Source organism: Oncorhynchus clarkii, chromosome 16, assembly GCF_045791955.1.
Source record: "Oncorhynchus clarkii lewisi isolate Uvic-CL-2024 chromosome 16, UVic_Ocla_1.0, whole genome shotgun sequence".
NCBI classification, from domain to species: Eukaryota; Metazoa; Chordata; class Actinopteri; order Salmoniformes; family Salmonidae; genus Oncorhynchus; species Oncorhynchus clarkii.
The window spans coordinates 21169393-21188347 of NC_092162.1; the positions used below are offsets into that span (position 1 = coordinate 21169393).

General features: G+C 45.3%; 1 protein-coding gene across 2 annotated transcripts in view; it reads left to right on the top strand.

The window, feature by feature from the left end:
- The window catches only part of LOC139367514 (netrin 2), a 50931-nt gene that overhangs the window by 18461 nt on the left and 13515 nt on the right, over positions 1–18955 (top strand). For both annotated transcript variants that reach the window (XM_071105754.1, XM_071105755.1), the window contains exon 3: positions 14706–14894. In XM_071105754.1, the coding sequence (XP_070961855.1) occupies positions 14706–14894 (189 nt within the window). The remainder of the gene's footprint in view (positions 1–14705; positions 14895–18955) is intronic.

Consider the following 18955-nt stretch of genomic DNA (forward strand, 5'->3'; position numbering starts at 1 on the left):
GTGTGTGTGTGTGTGTGTGTGTGTGTGTGTGTGTGTGTGTGTGTGTGTGTGTGTGTGTGTGTGTGATCTGAGATGTAGCGTTTCATCACTGTGCCAAGGCAAACTGCTGGGCTGGGGCTCCAGTTAGGTAGCGTGCCCACCCGCCCTCACTCCCATGCCCCCATCTCACTCCATCCCACATATGTTAGCAATCACAACCAGAGGTGCCCACCATTGGGGTGTTCTGAGCCATAATTGAATCTTGTCAAAGTCTGACCTCCCCCAGCGTAGAATTGACTCTCTGGGAGTTATGTTCTTTAAGCACGTATTTTATGCTGAGGTTGGGTTTTAAAACTTTTTTTCGTCCTAATGTCATAAAATGTACCATTATTTCTAATAACAGTTTCAGTTTGGGCCATTTTTTTCTGTTTGAGGTCTCTGTGGAGTCTTCCTTTTAAAGTGTTCCTGTAAAAATATGTGGGTTTGGGCTCCTAGCCATTGTTCATCGTGGCAGGAGAATCTGTGGGTATGTGGAGAGCAGAGCATATCTGTCTATCCGTCTGAAAAACGTAGATCTATCTGCCTTTGCTGTCGAGCCCGTTTCATCCGTGTTTTGGATGGCTGTGTCTCCATAGCCTATCCCAGTTATTCCCAACCTTTTTCGGTTACTGTACCACCAACTGAATTTTGAGGGCTATACCTGAGTCGGGCAGCTAACTGGTGGTCAACATTTTCTTGAAAGACGAGCTTGAAATGGGCATAAAATAATCTAATCGACTCGACAACAAACAAAAAAACATCTATGTTTTGCTGCGTGTTTCTCAAAGTTAGCTGGCTATGGCTAACTTATTGATCCCGCTTTGCAGTATACTCATCTGGTCTATGTGTATGGGTGTACATAGAATACTTGGATCTATATTTATAACGATGTATATAGTGTGTGTGTGTGTGTGTGTGTGTGTGTGTGTGTGTGTGTGTGTGTGTGTGTGTGTGTGTGTGTGTGTGTGTGTCTGTCATGTCTGACTGGACAGTTACAGATATTTGCGGAGTGGTTTTTTAAAATGTGGAGCATTGGAGGTTTCAGGCTGAAGACTCATCTCTTTCCTTCTCTTTTCCCCTCCTTATGGAACAGCTCCACTGGGACACTCCAACCCAGTTCTACTCTCTCTCTCTCTCTCTCTCTCTCTCTCTGACTGCTGATCAAACCTCTGCCAGACTCCTCTTTTCTCTACTACAGGGCTTTCTATGTCTCTTTCTATGTCTCTATGAAAAGGGAACGGGCAGAGACTGGTTTATTGAAGGCTCCGAATGTTACAAAGGGAGTGGGGGGGTACGTCTATCTTTAGCGGCTGAGGTGAGAGGAGGGATTGATGACTGGCTGTGAAAAGATCCAACCAGAGTCAAGTTCAGTAGGCACAATACAGGAGAAAGGTTTTAAAACGGAAGAGATTCAACCTGAACCCATTTGAGAATTGTATTTTTTTTGTTTTCCAGTAGTGATGGGGGGAAAAATGGATAGTTATTTAAGTCGCAATATTATTTTGGAAGATATATCGTATCGTTTTGACAATATTATTATTTTAGTTGGCTGTACATGCTCCAAAAAATCCAGTATTTTTCCTTCATAGCTTTTTCTCCATCTTCTTTTTAAAAAGAGAGCCAATTTCTTTCTGGCACTTTTATTTACATGACTGATCAAAACATGTTTTCTCATGGCTCTCTCTTGTCCTGCTGCAATGAGCAATGTGTTTGGAACCTCGAACCGCAATAAAATCCCAGTATTGAATCGCAAAACATATAGAATTGTGAGAATCGCGATACATATTGTATTGCCACCAAAGGATCGTCATAATATCGTATCCTCTGCCATTGGGGGTTAGTATGTGTCTCTCTGTTTTGGGGGGGAGATGGGGAGGCAGATGGGTAATGCTGCAGAGACAGCTCTCGTGTATTTTAAATCCCTTCTCTACTTCTAGTATATATATATATATATATATACATACAGTGCCTTGCGAAAGTATTCGGCCCCCTTGAACTTTGCGACCTTTTGCCACATTTCAGGCTTCAAACATAAAGATATAAAACTGTATTTTTTTGTGAAGAATCAACAACAAGTGGGACACAATCATGAAGTGGAACGACATTTATTGGATATTTCAAACTTTTTTAACAAATCAAAAACTGAAAAATTGGGCGTGCAAAATTATTCAGCCCCCTTAAGTTAATACTTTGTAGCGCCACCTTTTGCTGCGATTACAGCTGTAAGTCGCTTGGGGTATGTCTCTATCAGTTTTTCACATTGAGAGACTGACATTTTTTCTCATTCCTCCTTGCAAAACAGCTCGAGCTTAGTGAGGTTGGATGGAGAGCATTTGTGAACAGCAGTTTTCAGTTCTTTCCACAGATTCTCGATTGGATTCAGGTCTGGACTTTGACTTGGCCATTCTAACACCTGGATATGTTTATTTTTGAACCATTCCATTGTAGATTTTGCTTTATGTTTTGGATCATTGTCTTGTTGGAAGACAAATCTCCATCCCAGTCTCAGGTCTTTTGCAGACTCCATCAGGTTTTCTTCCAGAATGGTCCTGTATTTGGCTCCATCCATCTTCCCATCAATTTTAACCACCTTCCCTGTCCCTGCTGAAGAAAAGCAGGCCCAAACCATGATGCTGCCACCACCATGTTTGACAGTGGGGATGGTGTGTTCAGCTGTGTTGCTTTTACGCCAAACATAACGTTTTGCATTGTTGCCAAAAAGTTCAATTTTGGTTTCATCTGACCAGAGCACCTTCTTCCACATGTTTGGTGTGTCTCCCAGGTGGCTTGTGGCAAACTTTAAACAACACTTTTTATGGATATCTTTAAGAAATGGCTTTCTTCTTGCCACTCTTCCATAAAGGCCAGATTTGTGCAATATACGACTGATTGTTGTCCTATGGACAGAGTCTCCCACCTCAGCTGTAGATCTCTGCAGTTCATCCAGAGTGATCATGGGCCTCTTGGCTGCATCTCTGATCAGTCTTCTCCTTGTATGAGCTGAAAGTTTAGAGGGACGGCCAGGTCTTGGTAGATTTGCAGTGGTCTGATACTCCTTCCATTTAAATATTATTGCTTGCACAGTGCTCCTTGGGATGTTTAAAGCTTGGGAAATCTTTTTGTATCCAAATCCGGCTTTAAACTTCTTCACAACAGTATCTCGGACCTGCCTGGTGTGTTCCTTGTTCTTCATGATGCTCTCTGCGCTTTTAACGGACCTCTGAGACTATCACAGTGCAGGTGCATTTATACGGAGACTTGATTACACACAGGTGGATTGTATTTATCATCATTAGTCATTTAGGTCAACATTGGATCATTCAGAGATCCTCACTGAACTTCTGGAGAGAGTTTGCTGCACTGAAAGTAAAGGGGCTGAATAATTTTGCAAGCCCAATTTTTCAGTTTTTGATTTGTTAAAAAAAGTTTGAAATATCCAATAAATGTCGTTCCACTTCATGATTGTGTCCCACTTGTTGTTGATTCTTCACAAAAAAATACAGTTTTATATCTTTATGTTTGAAGCCTGAAATGTGGCAAAAGGTAGTAAAGTTCAAGGGGGCCGAATACTTACGCAAGGCACTGTATATATATATATATATATATATATATATATATATATATATATATATATATATACTAGAAGTAGAGAAGGGATTTAAAATACACGAGAGCTGTCTCTGCAGCGTTACCCATCTGCCTCCCCATCTCCCCCCCAAAACAGAGATACACATACTAACCCCCAATGGCAGAGGATACGATATTATGACGATACTTTGGTGGCAATACAATATGTTATCGCGATTCTGGTTCAGGTTAAATACTGTATATATTATTTTTGTTATTTCACAAAAATGTTTTGGATTAACCTCTGACAAGTATCTGATGCTCTATCTGTCTATCATTTCCCTCTGTCTCTGTTTTTCAGCCCCGTACCGCCTTTCTTCCTTGTGCCATCTGGCAAGGCGATCTGCTTGTTGGAGGTCATGGTGGTCTGGCCACCACAATGACACATGACTCTCTGTGTTTTTCTCTCTCTCTCTCTCTCTCCTTTCTCACTCTGTCAATTTCTTTTGTACCATTCTTCTCTTTCTCTCTCCCCATCTCATTATCTCTCTCTCAATTTCTTTTTTTTATTTTTTATTTATTTATTTTGAATTTTACCCCTTTTTCTCCCCAATTTCGCTGGTGCGCGATGAGACAAGGAGATCCCTACCGACCAATCCCTCCCTAACCCGGACGACGCTAGGCCAATTGTGCGCCGCCCCACGGACCTCCCGGTCGCGGCCGGTTACGACAGAGCCTGGGCGCGAACCCAGGGACTCTGATGGCACAGCTGGCGCTGCAGTACAGCACCCTTAACCACTGCGCCACCCGGGAGGCCATCTCTCTCTCAATTTCAACACACACCTCTTTTCTTTTCTTCCACTGTCTCTCTCTTTCTCTTTCTCTCTCTCTCTCTCTCTCTTTCTCTCTTTCTCTCTCTCTCTCTCTCTTTCTCTCTTTCTCTCTCTCTCTCTCTCTCTCTCTCTCTCTCTCTCTCTCTCTCTCAACACACATCTCTTTTCTTTTCTTCCACTTTCTCTCTCTCTCTCCTCAGTGAAATATCTCAGTTATTTATAGGTATTACCCACTCCACCTCCGGTTCACCTCAACACCTAACCCCTAATGTCAGTATTACCTTTTGCCTCAACTCTTTAACCATCAGTTTACCCTTCACTTCTTCACCTAACCCACAGCCTACAGTTCATCTCTCTCAATATGATCCATCTCTCCTAAACCATTTACAGCAACTGCAGTCCACATTAAGTCTTAGAATTCAGTTTCGCCAAATACAGTGGCTTACATGCAGAGATCCTATTCCAAAATGTGTATCTTCCTCATCTCATTGTATCAGTCCTACATGGAGCTAACATGATTGTGTAATAGGTTCCGCCGCCTGGACCACTGGGTCTTTCCAGTGGAAAGAAAGAAAGAAAGCGAAAGAGAGGGGACAGAGATAACAATGTTTATACGTGGCGAGGTGAAGTGGACTAGAAAGACCAGAGTTTAGGCAGACTCCAACTGACAACAGGCCCCAATCTGGCATCCCTCCAGCCTAATCTTGTTAAACTCTTCCCCCTGTTGATGCCATCCAGAGAGAGAGAGAGATGGAGGGAGGGAGAGAGAGAGAGAGAGAGAGAGAGAGAGATGGGGGGAGCGAGTGCGAGAGAAAGAGAGAGAGAGATAGGTGAGGGAGAGAGAGAGAAAAAGTGGAAGAAAGAAAAGAGGTGTGTGTTGAAATAGGGAGAGAGAGAGAGGGGGAGAGAGAGAGGGGGAGAATTAAGGGACTCTCAGTTCAAAAGGGCTCCTGAGAGCTGGCTCTTAAGCCAACGGCGTGTGGCTAACCGCAAAATGAGGGTAGAGAGGGTCAAGGGGAAGGGAGGGAGAAACTGAGAAACGTTAGGCGTGTGTGTGTGCCCACAACCCCTCCTCGTGCTACTGGGCCAGAAGTGTCTCTCTTAGATAAATGATAGACATGGGGCTGTTGTTTCCCCAGGGCTTTAGACCCTAGTAGTGTCTGGTCTGTAGCCTTAGTCTACACTCACAGTATCTAGTCTTCCCTCATCTCTAGTCTCTGGTCATTGTGGTTCGCTGTGGTCATCTAATATAGTCTCATGTCCCTCTGCTTTCTGGTGTTAAGTTGTGTTCGGTCCCCGGTCCCTTCTCTTCAGTGTGTGGTCATTGGTTCCTGGTTTGAGTGTGCGTAAATATGTGTGTCCCCGTGTGTTTATGTTTTGTGTTTATTTGTGTGTGTGTGTGTGTATCTGTGTGTGTGAGTGTGTGTGCCTGTCAGAGTGTGTACTCTGGACCTGGCTCTAATGAGGAGATAATGAACCGGTGCTCCCCTGGTGCTCTGGAGCAGGTGGTTGGACCAGGCCAAGCGGCACGGAGCCCATCCACAGGCAGGCGCGTGCCTGTGGTCATACCCCGGCCAGGGAATCATGGACCTGCCTGCAGCCTGGCACACACACGGACGTGCGCACAAGCACACACACACGTAAACATACAGGCAGACTCACTGTGAATGGCAGGGGCCCACATTGCGGGCGGTGGTAGCCAGGCCCAGGGCACCCCAGGGGGGCTCCAGGTTTGGACGGGGGCCTGGGCAGGCTCCGATTTTCAAGGACCAATTTTAGCCATGGGATTTGGGTTCGTACAGGCATCCAAAATCAATTGGCTGGGCGCACTGGCTTGGCTTGGGCCAAAACATTAGGTTAGATCCCTAACATATGGAGCTGGAGTTGAGACATTGCACACTCAATGCATTTGAGTTTTTATTAGGATAGCACTTTTTTCAGAGCCAATTTGCCATGGGACGTTTAATAAACTTTTTCATAGGCTGAACCGGTTTGTGTGTAGACACCTTCTAGTTCGGCTTCAGCAGACCATTTGTCAATGAACGTCTGCCATTAAGAAAACAAGCCAGACTTCCTTGTCTTTCCTATTGGTTTTACCTACATGGAAGGTTGTTCTCTAAGACACACAGAACTGTAGTTGATGTACTTTATGTGTACTTTGCACATAAACAAACCAAACTAACAAGGCTACTAATGAAGTGTGGGTGGAGTAAATATTGTGATATGTAGGGTTTGATATGGTAATCAGACTGATGCCGGACTGAAATAACACGTTTGGAATGAGTGGAACCAATTAGGACCCGCTGTGAGAAAACGATGGTGGGAGCTGTTCTCCCATATCTCTCTCTCTCTCTCTCACTCTCTTTCCCGCCCCATATCTGTCTCTGTCTCTCAGTTCTCCATTCTCCAGCAGACGTATTATCCGATTTACTGGACACCAGAGCACTACTAGCAGGCCTGGGGAGTACAAATGCACGCTACTTTGCAGTATTTCAGAACAAGCACCTGTGTGCGTGTGCGTCTGCTCATGTTCCTTTTTGTTCTGTAATGGACTTGAAAGCATAATGGAGAAAGCATCTAGCACAGAGTAGGCACATGCATATTTATGTTTTACAGGTTATTCAATGGCAGGTGTGTTCCAACACAACAGGGTTGTATTCATTATGACACAACGTAGGGCCCTCCCGAAAACAAGTGTTTCTTATTGGATAACTCCAGGTTGTCTCTCCCTGTTTTAGTTTGTTTTCTTCTGTTTGGTGCCTAATGACAATGACCCAGGACTTCATCATTTCATATTACAGTAAGATTCCAATCCCAGAATGGACCTGATTAGAAGAACTAGACACCACTAACAGTGAGAAAGTGGAGATCCGCCCCAAATGTTTCCGTGTAGAGGGGCACAATGAGACAACTCTCTCTCCCTCTCTTGCTGTGTTGTTAGTTTCCTCTCTCCCTACACCTCTCCCGTATCCTTTGTCTCAGCAGCTGTCTATTTGCCGAGGCTTTGTCTTCGTTTGTCTGTGGAATTTCACACAGCAGCAGCACCAACAGGGACTTAGTTCGGAGCGTTCGACTCTGACCTATAAAAAAACGCTCGCTCGGGCCCTTGCCTCCCAGGGTCCTCTGCTGTTTCCCCCATAAGCCTTCTTTCGAACCCCCTCCGGTTTTTCCTCCAACAGATAACAATTAGCGAGTGTTTTTGGAGAGCTCCAGTGGAGCTTTGATGTGTTAATGAATTGAAAAATGGCCCTCGCCAGTTTTCAGTTATCCCTGCTGAGCCTAATTAGAGGGAGTTTGTCTGCTGTGTGCGCGTGCGTGTGTGTTTTGTGTACCTGTGTGTGTGTGAGTGTGTGTGTGTGTGTTAGTGGTTGTGTGCACATCACTTCAAAACAAACCCATAAACATTCCAAGTGCTGCAGCAAATCCTGGAGCAGGCACTGAGGTGAAGTTGACAGCCCCCCACATCTGTCTATCTTTCTCCTCTCCACACCTCTCTCTATCACCTCCTCTCCTCCACCCCTCTCTCTATCTTTCTCCTCTCCTCCACTCCTCTCCTCTCTCTTTCTCCTCTCCTTCACTCCTCTCTCTATCTTTCTCCCCTCCTCCACACCTCTCTCTCTTTCTCCTCTCCTCCACACCTCTCTATCTTTCTCCTCTCCTCCACACCTCTCTCTCTTTCTCCTCTCCTCCATACCTCTCTCTCTTTCTCCTCTCCTCTACACCTCTCTATCTTTCTCCTCTCCTCCACACCTCTCTATCTTTCTCCTCTCCTCCACTCCTCTCCTCTATCTTCCTCCACTCCTCTATCTTTCTCCTCGCCTCCACACCTCTCTCTATCTTTCTCCTCTCCTCCACTCCACTCCTATATCTTCCTCCACTCCTTTCTCTATCTTTCTCCTCCACTCTATCCTTCTCATCTCCTCCACTCCTCTCCTCTATCTTTCTCCTCTCCTTCACTCCTCTCTATCTTTCTCCTCTCCTCCACACCTCTCTCTATCTTTCTCCTCTCCTCCACTCCTCTCCTCTATCTTCCTCCACTCCTCTATCTTTCTCCTCTCCTCTACACCTCTCTCTATCTTTCTCCTCTCCTCCACTCCTCTCCTCTATCTTCCTCCACTTCTCTATCTTTCTCCTCTCCTCCACTCCTCTCTCTATCTTTCTCTTCCACTCTATCCTTCTCCTCTCCTCCACTCCTCTCCTCTCTTCCGCCTCTCCTTCACTCCTCTCTATCTTTCTCCTCTCCTCCACTCCTCTCTCTATCTTTCTCCTCTCTCTCATTTCTCTTTCTTCCCCACTTCCCAAGCTCTTTTTAAAGAGAGGGCGGAATAATGAGCACAAGTCCTGTTTGAAGCATCAGGTCCAGTCGGTAGTGCAAGCAACTGATTCACAACACACAAGCACACTCTCTCTTTCTCAACAGGTCTAATCCGACATCTGATCTCTCCTCTTATGTTGGATAGCAACTCTAGAACGCTTGGACCTTTTTTTCTATTGTTGAATTCATTCATATTCAAAATGACAGTTTAGACCATCTGTTGATCCAGCTTTGTGTAGAAAAGTCCTAATATTGAGTTGAACTTTAAATTCCTCCACTTATATCTGCTATGAAGGTGGGTCGTGTGGCAGTAAAGGATTAAGGCTGGAGAAAAGGGTGCCAGTGATCCTCCTGCTTTCATGTCCCACTACAAGGTGTTAATGAACACAAGTGCTCGCAGCTGTGTGTGTGTGTGTTTGAGGCGTTTGATCACAATCTCCACCCCCTCCTCCCCTTTTTCCAACCTCTATACCACCCTCTGGCCCTTGTTCCAGCGGGTGTGTTCTTTGTCACATCCTCTTAAGGAGAAATTGGACATGCTGTTTTTACACACTGACACACACACATAGTACTCTTGCATACACATGTACGTGTGCACATACACACCCACACACGGACTAACACACACCTTAATACCTGTATTTTAATATACTGTTTTTTATTTATTTATTATGATTTAGTCTGCTGTGGGTTTCACCCATCCCAGTTCTTCTTACTGTACCGTGATGCCATCCATCCAAGTTTCCAGACCAATAATGTCATGTCTATGGTCCTGACACTTCACCATGGTTGGAAAGCGAGGTAGCGGCAGTGAACCCTTCCCCAAACCCTTAAAATAGCTTGAGGTCAAGGGTCAAACCCAGACCCCGTGCCACCAGCCCCCTAAAAACACCACGAAGAGCCAGCAGCGGCATAGCTACAGAAAAAGAACAAGTCCGAGAGGGATTCAAACCTAACTAGTATTTAATTAACTGCAGAATTCCATACAAATTGTCTGCGTAATTGCCAAGAGAAGGAGTCTGTGAATGTGCTCTTTTCCTGGAGCCTGCGACCCTGTAAAACTGCAGCGAGAAAGGGCTCTGTTCCCATCTCTCTGTGCCTGAAACCCCTTTGCTGAGTAGCAGTTGAGAAACCGAATTCCAGTGCCGGCTTGTTTCAGCCATGTTTATCCCCCCGCAGGCGGATACCAAGACGGACATCAAGGAACGTCACTGGACTTTATGCAAACTGGAAACCATATATCCTGAGGCTGCTTTTATTGTAGCTGGGGATTTCAACAAAGCTAATCTGAGAACAAGGCTACCTAAATTCTATCAGCATATCAATTGCAGTACACGAGCGAGTAACACACTCGACCAATGCTACTCTGACTTCCGCGATGCATACAAGGCCCTTCCCCACCCTCCTTTTGGCAAATCTGTGACCATGACTCCATCTTGTTGCTCCCCTACTATAGGCAGAAACTAAAACAGGAAGTGCCCGTGCTTAGGTCTATCCAACGCTGGTCGGACCAATCGGATTCCACGCTTCAAGATTGCTTTGATCACGCGGACTATGATATGTTCCAGGTAGCCTCAGAGAATAACATTGACGTATACACTGACTCGGTGAACAAGTTTATAAGGAAGTATATAGGAGATGGTGTACCCACTGTGACCATTAAAACCTTCCCTAACCAGAAATCGTGGATTGATGGCAGCATTCGCACAAAACTGAAAGCACGTACCACCGCGTTTAATCATGGCAAGGCGACTGGAAACATGACCGAATACAAACAGTGTAGTTATTCCCTCCATAAGGCAATAAGGCATGCTTCAAGATGTCCACCATTGTTCCTTTTCCCAAGAAAGCTAAGGTAACTGAACTAAATTACTATCGCCCCGTAGCACTCATTTCTGTCATCATGAAGTGCTTTGATAGACTAGTCAAGGACCATATCACCTCCACCCTACCTGTTACCCTAGACCCACTCCAATTTGCTTACCGCCCAAAAGGTCCATAGACGATGCAATCGCCATCACACTGCACACTGCCCTATCCCATCTGGACAAGAGGATTACCTATGTAAGAATGCTGTTCATTGACTACAGCTCAGCATTCAACACCATAGTACCCTCCAAACTCATCATTAAGCTTGAGACCCTGAGTCTCGACACCGCCCTGTGCGACTGGGTCCTGGACTTCCTGACGGGCCGCCCCCAGGTGGCGAAGGTAGGAAACAACATCTCCACTCCGCTGACCCTCAACACTGGGGCCCCACAAGGGTGCGTTCTCAGCCCTCTCCTGTACTCCATGTTCACCCACAACTGCGTGACCATGCGCGCCTACAACTCAATCATCAACTTTGCAGACGATACTACAGTGGTAGGCTTGATTACCAACAATGAAGATACAGCCTACAGGGAGGAGGTGAGGGCTCTCGGAGTGTGGTGTCAGGAAAATAACCTCTCACTCAATATAAGCAAAACAAAAGCGATGATCGTGGACTTCAGGAAACAGCAAAGGGAGCACCCCCCTATCCACATCGACAGAACAGCAGTGGAGAAGGTGGAAAGTTACATATAACCGGCAAACTGAAATGGTCTACGCACACAGACAGTGTGGTGAAGAAGGCACAACAGCTTGTCACCCGAAAACCCTCACTAACTTATACAGGTGCACAATTGAGAGCATCTTGTCGGGCTGCATCACCGCCTGGTACGGTAACTGCACCGCCCACATCCGCAGGGCACGCCAGAGGGTGGTGCGGTGTGTACAACGCATCATCCAGGGGTAAACTGCCTGCCCTCCAGGACACCTACAACACCCGATGTCACAGGAAGGCCAAAAAGATCATCAAGGACAAGAACCACCCGAGCCACTGTCTGTTCACCCCGCTTCCATCTAGAAGTCGAGGTCAGTACAGGTGCATCAAAGCTGGGACAGAGAGATTGAACAGCTTCTATCTCAAGGCTATCAGATTGTTAAACAGCCACCACTAGCACAGAGAGGCGGCTGCCTACCTACAGACTTGATATCATTGGCCACTTTAATAAATGGAACACTAGTCACTTTAATAATGTTTACATATCTTGCATTACTAATTTCATATGTATATACTGTATCCTTCACTATATGTTCTTCACTATCTATTGCATCTTAGCCACTCTCTCACTGCTCATCCATATATTTTATACTTATATATTCTCATCCCATTCCTTTACTAGATTGTGTGTATTAGGTTTTGTGGAATTTGTTAGATATTAGGTTTTGTTGTGGAATTGTTAGATATTACCTGTTAGATACTGTTGCACTGTCAGATCTAGAAGCATAAGCGTTTCGCTACACTCGCAATAACATCTGCCAGCCATGTGTATGTGACCAGTACAATTTGATTTGAAATTCCAGTTATTATTGATATGGCCTTACATTTTTCATTCAAGTGTCTCATGGTCCCATCAAAGGTAATTTTGTTATCAAATGAAAAGCTTTCCTTAAAAAAATGAATGCTTGACACGGTGGCAGTCCCTGTGCTGGATGTTGTTACAACACTGACCTTAGAGAAGTCAGTCACAGTCAGTCTCTCTTTCTCACACACTGTGACTGGCAACACTTCATGGCTCCATGCTTTTATTCAGTGCAGACTGTTGTGGTCTACGTCTTACGAAACAGTCATTGATATAGAACCCTGTTTTGACTCACTGCAGTCAATACACTCACATCTGATTACATCTGATTACATTTATTTTGTCCCCCCCCCCCCCCCCCCCCCCCCAGAGAAGTGTCCTCTGCTGATACTTTTTGGGATCCAAGTTCTTTGTTGTTGTTTGCTTCTTGCAAATCGTTTCCGTGGATCACTTTGAACTGGCACCAAACGCTCTGGCAATATTCTTTGAACACTTGGCCAAGTGTTAAAGGAATCTGAGTTCAGGTTTGAATTGAACCTGACTGGGGTTAAGGATTTGGGCCAGGTTTCTCCCTTCTCAGGGGCAGATCTCCCACACCCTACCTGGCCTGCGAACAAAATTGCACCCTTGATTGCACTACTGTATATAGGGAATAGGGTGGCATTTCAAACACAGCCCTGGAGATCAAAGAGTGTTCATATCCAAATGACTGGCAGAGAGCATCTTGGTTCCTCTCAATGTTTCTCCCAAACAGCCCTGCAACGCTATAGCCATCGGGCGTCCGGCATTGCTGTCAGCCATTGAGGAAATGCTTCCTTTGAAATCAATGAAAGCTGCTTCACTGCCCATGTTGCACTCTCGTTGCGTCACGTACAATGGCAGCGTCCAAGCTCAAGAGTCGCAGAGTTTCAATTCCTGATGGCCCTAATTCGGGTTCATTCTATCTTGTGAATTGAAGTAATGAAAAATAAAGTTGCCTTTAGTACTAGCTAGCTAGCTACATTGACTAGCTAGGTTCACAATTTAAAAAACAGTTTTTACCCCCAAGCCATAAGAACAGGTTATCAAAAGCTACCCCCCCCCCCAAACCCCCCCCCCCCTCTCTTTTACGCTGCTGCTACTCTCTGTTTATCATATATGCATAGTCACTTTAACTATACATTCATGTACATACTACCTCAATTAGACCGACCAACCGGTGCCCCCGCACATTGGCTATCTGCATCGTGTCCCGCCACCCACCACCCGCCAACCCCTCTTTTACCCTACTGCTACTCTCTGTTTATCATATATACATAGTCACTTTAACAATATCTACATACTACCTCAATCAGCCCGACTAACCGGTGCCTGTATATAGCCTCACTACTGTTATAGCCTCGCTACTGTATATATCCTCACTACTGTTATTTTTCATTGTCTTTTTACTGTTGTTTTTATTTCTTTACTTGCCTATTGTTCACCTAATACCTTTATTTATTATTATATAATTTTTTTACTCAGAAATTGCACTGTTGGTTAGAGCCTGTACGTAAGCATTTCACTATAAGGTCTACCTACACTTGTTGTATTCAGGGCACGTGACAAATACAATTTGATTTGATTTTAACCCCTCCGAAAGACACACATACAGACACAGGTTCTGGAGAGGTGTGGGGGGCTGCCACACTGGGCGCCCGTGGAGCTGTTTTTGTGGAGGGTTAAGTGCCTTGCCCGAGGGCACAGCAGGCAATGGCATCTAGGATTTGATACCAGCAACCCTCTGGTTGCCAGCTCAATTCCCACCAGATGTTCTAGTCGTACCCAGGATTTGAACTGGCAACCCTCTGGTTGCTGGCTCGCCTCTCTAACCCCTAGGCTACCTGCCGCCCGATACATGAAATACATGTGACTAAATGTAAATATATATTGTGATTGATTGGCATACAGACAGTTTCCACAGTGATCAATCCTTGTGGTGCTATAAGACACATGACTTGAGACTTTACAGTACATGGGCCTTTCCTACTCCTCTATCGGACTACAGAGGTCTTAGACTAGATGGGAGAGGTTAGTTCTGCTCATCAGGGATTCATGATATTAAAAGGGGCTGTTAATAACTAGCGAGCAAAGAGCGGGTCCAGTCATTAATTATGGAAGGAGGAAAATGAGCTCTGAAAATATATGCCTCATGATTGATGACTTCTGTAACAGCCACGAAGCACACACCCGCTACTCTGATTGAATCATAATGGTATTGACGCTAAGCTACATCCTACACTGTATACTGGTAAAGTACACTGTAGGACTTACAGTAAATGCTTCATCTATTGCTCATATATCTGAATGAGTGTTTTCAAAATGTGCTTTGGAAATTATTTTGATGTATAAAGTATACCCACACTATACCCATAGTGTTGTGCCTTGTTTTCAAACTGTGGCGATGCCAATTTAACAAAGGTTTTTCAACTTTTCCTGTTTCAAAGTGCCTCGGACGTGTTTTGATTATGAAGAAGTGCACCTATTCTCACTGAACGCTCAAGACGTCTAACCTTTCTTTCTTTCCCCCCCTCTCTTTTCCCCTCCCCTGATCCCTCCCTCTCGTAGCGTGCAACTGCAACCTACACGCCCGGCGCTGCCGCTTCAACATGGAGCTGTACAAGTTGTCGGGGAGGAAGAGCGGAGGCGTGTGCATGAACTGTCGCCACAACACGGCCGGACGCCACTGCCACTACTGCAAGGAGGGCTTCTACCGGGATATGGCCAGGCCCATCACACACCGCCGTGCCTGCAAAGGTATGGAGAATAGGTTTTATACTATAGGCGTATATTTCACAATAGTGTTTGTGGTGTCAATAGTCCTTTTCAATTCAGTCGATTCAGTAGATTCATTATTTTTTTTAAATTAAAAATGGCTATTTATTTTCAAAAAGTGCAATACAGTGGGGCAAAAAAGTATTTAGTCAGCCACCAATTGTGCAAGTTCTCCCACTTAAAAAGATGAGGGAGGCATGTAATTTTCATCATAGGTACACATCAACTATGACAGACAAATTGAGGGGGAAAAAATCCAGAAATTCACATTGTAGGATTTTTAATGAATTTATTTGCAAATTATGGTGGAAAATAAGTATTTGGTCAATAACAAAAGTTTATCTCAATACTTTGTTATATACCCTTTGTTGGCAATAACAGAGGTCAAACATTTTCTGTAAGTCTTCACAAGGTTTTCACACACTGTTGCTGGTATTTTGGCCCATTCCTCCATGCAGATCTCCTCTAGAGCAGTGATGTTTTGGGGCTGTTGCTGGGCAACACGGACTTTCAACTCCCTCCAAAGATTTTCTATGGGGTTGAGATCTGGAGACTGGCTAGGCCACTCCAGGACCTTGAAATGCTTCTTACGAAGCCACTCCTTCGTTGCCCGGGCGGTGTGTTTGGGATCAGTGTCATGCTGAAAGACCCAGCCACGTTTCATCTTCAATGCCCTTGCTGATGGTAGGCTTTGTTACTTTGGTCCCAGCTCTCTGCAGGTCATTCACTAGGTCCCCCCGTGTGGTTCTGGGATTTTTGCTCACCGTTCTTGTGATCATTTTGACCCCACGGGGTGAGATCTTGCGTAGAGCCCCAGATCGAGGGAGATTATCAGTGGTCTTGTATGTCTTCCATTTACTAATAATTGCTCCCACAGTTTATTTATTCAAACCAAGCTGCTTACCTATTGCAGATTCAGTCTTCCCAGCCTGGTGCAGGTCTACAATTTTGTTTCTGGTGTCCTTTGACAGCTCTTTGGTCTTGGCCATAGTGGAGTTTGGAGTGTGACTGTTTGAGGTTGTGGACAGGCTGTTGCTGGGCAACACGGACTTTCAACTCCCTCCAAAGATTTTCTATTGGGTTCAGGTCTGGAGACTAGCTAGGCCACTCCAGGACCTTGAGATGCTTCTTACGGAGCCACTCCACTCCAGTTGCCCTGGCTGTGTGTTTCAGGTCGTTGTCATGCTGGAAGACCCAGCCACGACCCATCTTCAATGCTCTTTACTGAGGGAAGGAGGTTGTTGGCCAAGATCTCGCGATACATCCTCCCCTCAATACGGTGCAGTCATCCTGTCCACTTTGCAGAAAAGCATCCCAAAGAATGATGTTTCCACCTCCATGCTTCACGGTTGGGATGGTGTTCTTGGGGTTGTACTCATCCTTCTTCTTCCTCCAAACACGGCGAGTGGAGTTTAGACCAAAAAGCTCTATTTTTGTCTCATCAGACCACATGACCTTCTCCCATTCCTCCTCTGGATCATCCAGATGGTCATTGGCAAACTTCAGACGGGCCTGGACATGCGCTGGCTTGAGCAGGGGGACCTTGCGTGCACTGCAGGATTTTAATCCATGACGGTGTAGTGTGTTACTAATGGTTTTCTTTGAGACTGTGGTCCCAGCTCTCTTCAGGTCATTGACCAGGTCCTGCCGTGTAGTTCTGGGCTGATCCCTCACCTTCCTCATGATCATTGATGCCCCACGAGGTAAGATCTTGCATGGAGCCCCAGACCGAAGGTGATTGACCTTCATCTTGAACTTCATTCATTTTCTAATAATTGCGCCAACAGTTGTTGCTTTCTCACCAAGCTGCTTGCCTATTGTCCTGGAGCCCTTTCCAGCCGTGTGCAGGTCTACAATTTTATCCCTGATGTCCTTACACGGCTGTCTGGTCTTGGCCATTGTGGAGAGGTTGGAGTCTGTTTGATTGAGTGTGTGGACAGGTGTCTTTTATACAGGTAACGAGTTCAAACAGGTGCAGTTAATACAGGTAATGAGTGGAGAACAGGAGGGCTTCTTAAAGAAAAACTAACCGGTCTGTGAGAGCCAGAATTCTTACTGGTTGGTAGGTGATCAAATACTTACATATGTCATGCGTTAAAATGCAAATTAATTACTTAAAAATCATATAATGTGATTTTCTGGATTTTTGTTTTAGATTCCGTCTCTCACAGTTGAAGTGTACCTATGATAAAATTACAGACCTCTACATGCTTTCTAAGTAGGAAAATCAGCAGTGTATCAAATACTTGTTCTTCCCACTGTATAACCCTATAGCATTGACTGAAATGGTAACACTGTTCTAAGAATTAGGCTGGCATCCTCACTTCCAAACTGATACCATGCCTCTGTAAGTAAATCATTTGTCACAGAAGCTGTTCTTGCAAAAATCCACAGAAAAAAATATTCCTCTGGACCACAAGCCACATTAAATTAGTATATGAGTTATTTCTCGTGGAAAAAGTGGTGTTTGAATTGTGGAATGTTTTGAATTTGCAGTGAATATTTTTCTGGCTTACGCCGAGAGCTTTTTCTTATTGGAGAACAACCCAATTTTCCTGCGCTTGTTGCTCGGGGAAATATGCAAATCAATAGCAGAGGGAGACTGCATTCTTTCTCAGTTCTGTAGGTTAGTGTGAGATGTTAAGGGATCGCTTATAGAGAGCTCAAAACAACATGGATGATGAGAACTGCCAACACTCATAGCTGTGAAGGGCTTTTGTTGGAGATTTCATGGTGAGAATCTCCCGTATTTGACCCCTGGTCAGTTTTCCACTCCGGGGCTAACCCAAGCAGCTTTTAAACCAAAAGGAGTCACGTACGGGACAGCACGTTACTATTGTCCATGTTAAATCATTTTTTATCACACTGTACTGTAGTACAGTTAAACAGTACCCATTCTATTATTCCACTCACAGAGCAATTGACCATGGTACAACATGCAATGTGACACAGTAATTGACTTTAGCAGCAGTCTTTTGCCCTTAACAAATGACAAGTAACACACGTATAGATAAGACTCTCACAGATGTGTTGATATTGGCAGCAGCTGTATGGAAATATATGTCCCCGGTGCTATTGCAAGACCCATCATACACACATACACACACACTCAACCCGTGCTTGTGCCCTGGAGGCTGTGCAATCTGTTTTTATCAAAGCGGAGCAGTTCGGGGTCAGACCCGCGCGGCGGTAAAAACTTTATCGCCTTCCTCTCGGATAGCAAGATGTGACGGAAATGAACGTTCCCGTGGAAACGGCCCTCAACCTGGGCGGCTGGCACCATGATTGATCAGAGCAATCCTAGCCCCTTTTAGAACCTGTCTCTTTCCCTTTCTCTCCTCCTCTCTCACTTTCTCTCCCTCTCTGTCCGAGGAGAATGCTCTCTTCTCATCTCTTCTCTTCTTCTCTCTAATCCTCCAATTCGTTCTACCTTTTTTTTCTGCTGCAGTGTTTTATATATTTTTCCTCTTGTGACAGTGCCAGGAGAAGGGTCAAGGGTCAAAAATGGTCGGTGTCACGTCTGAAATGGAGTAACGGCAATAAAATACAGGTGTTTTTTGAATGGGACTAAGCAATGGGCGGTTAGGTCTGGAGGGTTGGCGGGGGGGTGGAATGTCTGCTTCCAATCATACCTCCTCTGTGGACGAGTGTCCATGTCGGACCTGCTGTGTGCGTGCTCCAGTGTGTGTGGGTGTGTGTACGCGTGCATGAGTGCGTGTCCAACACACAGTCTATAAGGATTGCCAGTTTAATGGACAGGCCAGACTCTGATGGATGGGTCAAGTGGCAGCGTCACTCCCATCTGTTCTCAGTTACACCCTTGTGCTTAGGTAACACACACACACACACAAACACACACAGGTCCCAACCCCCCTCCACCCCCAGTGCCCTCGGCCTTCTGCCCCAGCCCCGAGTGCCTCTCTGTGGGGTGTCCCAAGCTCCTGCAGGCCTGGGCAGCGGCCGCTGCCACTCTCCATCCACGGATTTACGCTGCTACGTGCATAAAAACAGCCGTCAAATTAAAGAAACATGCATGCCATAAC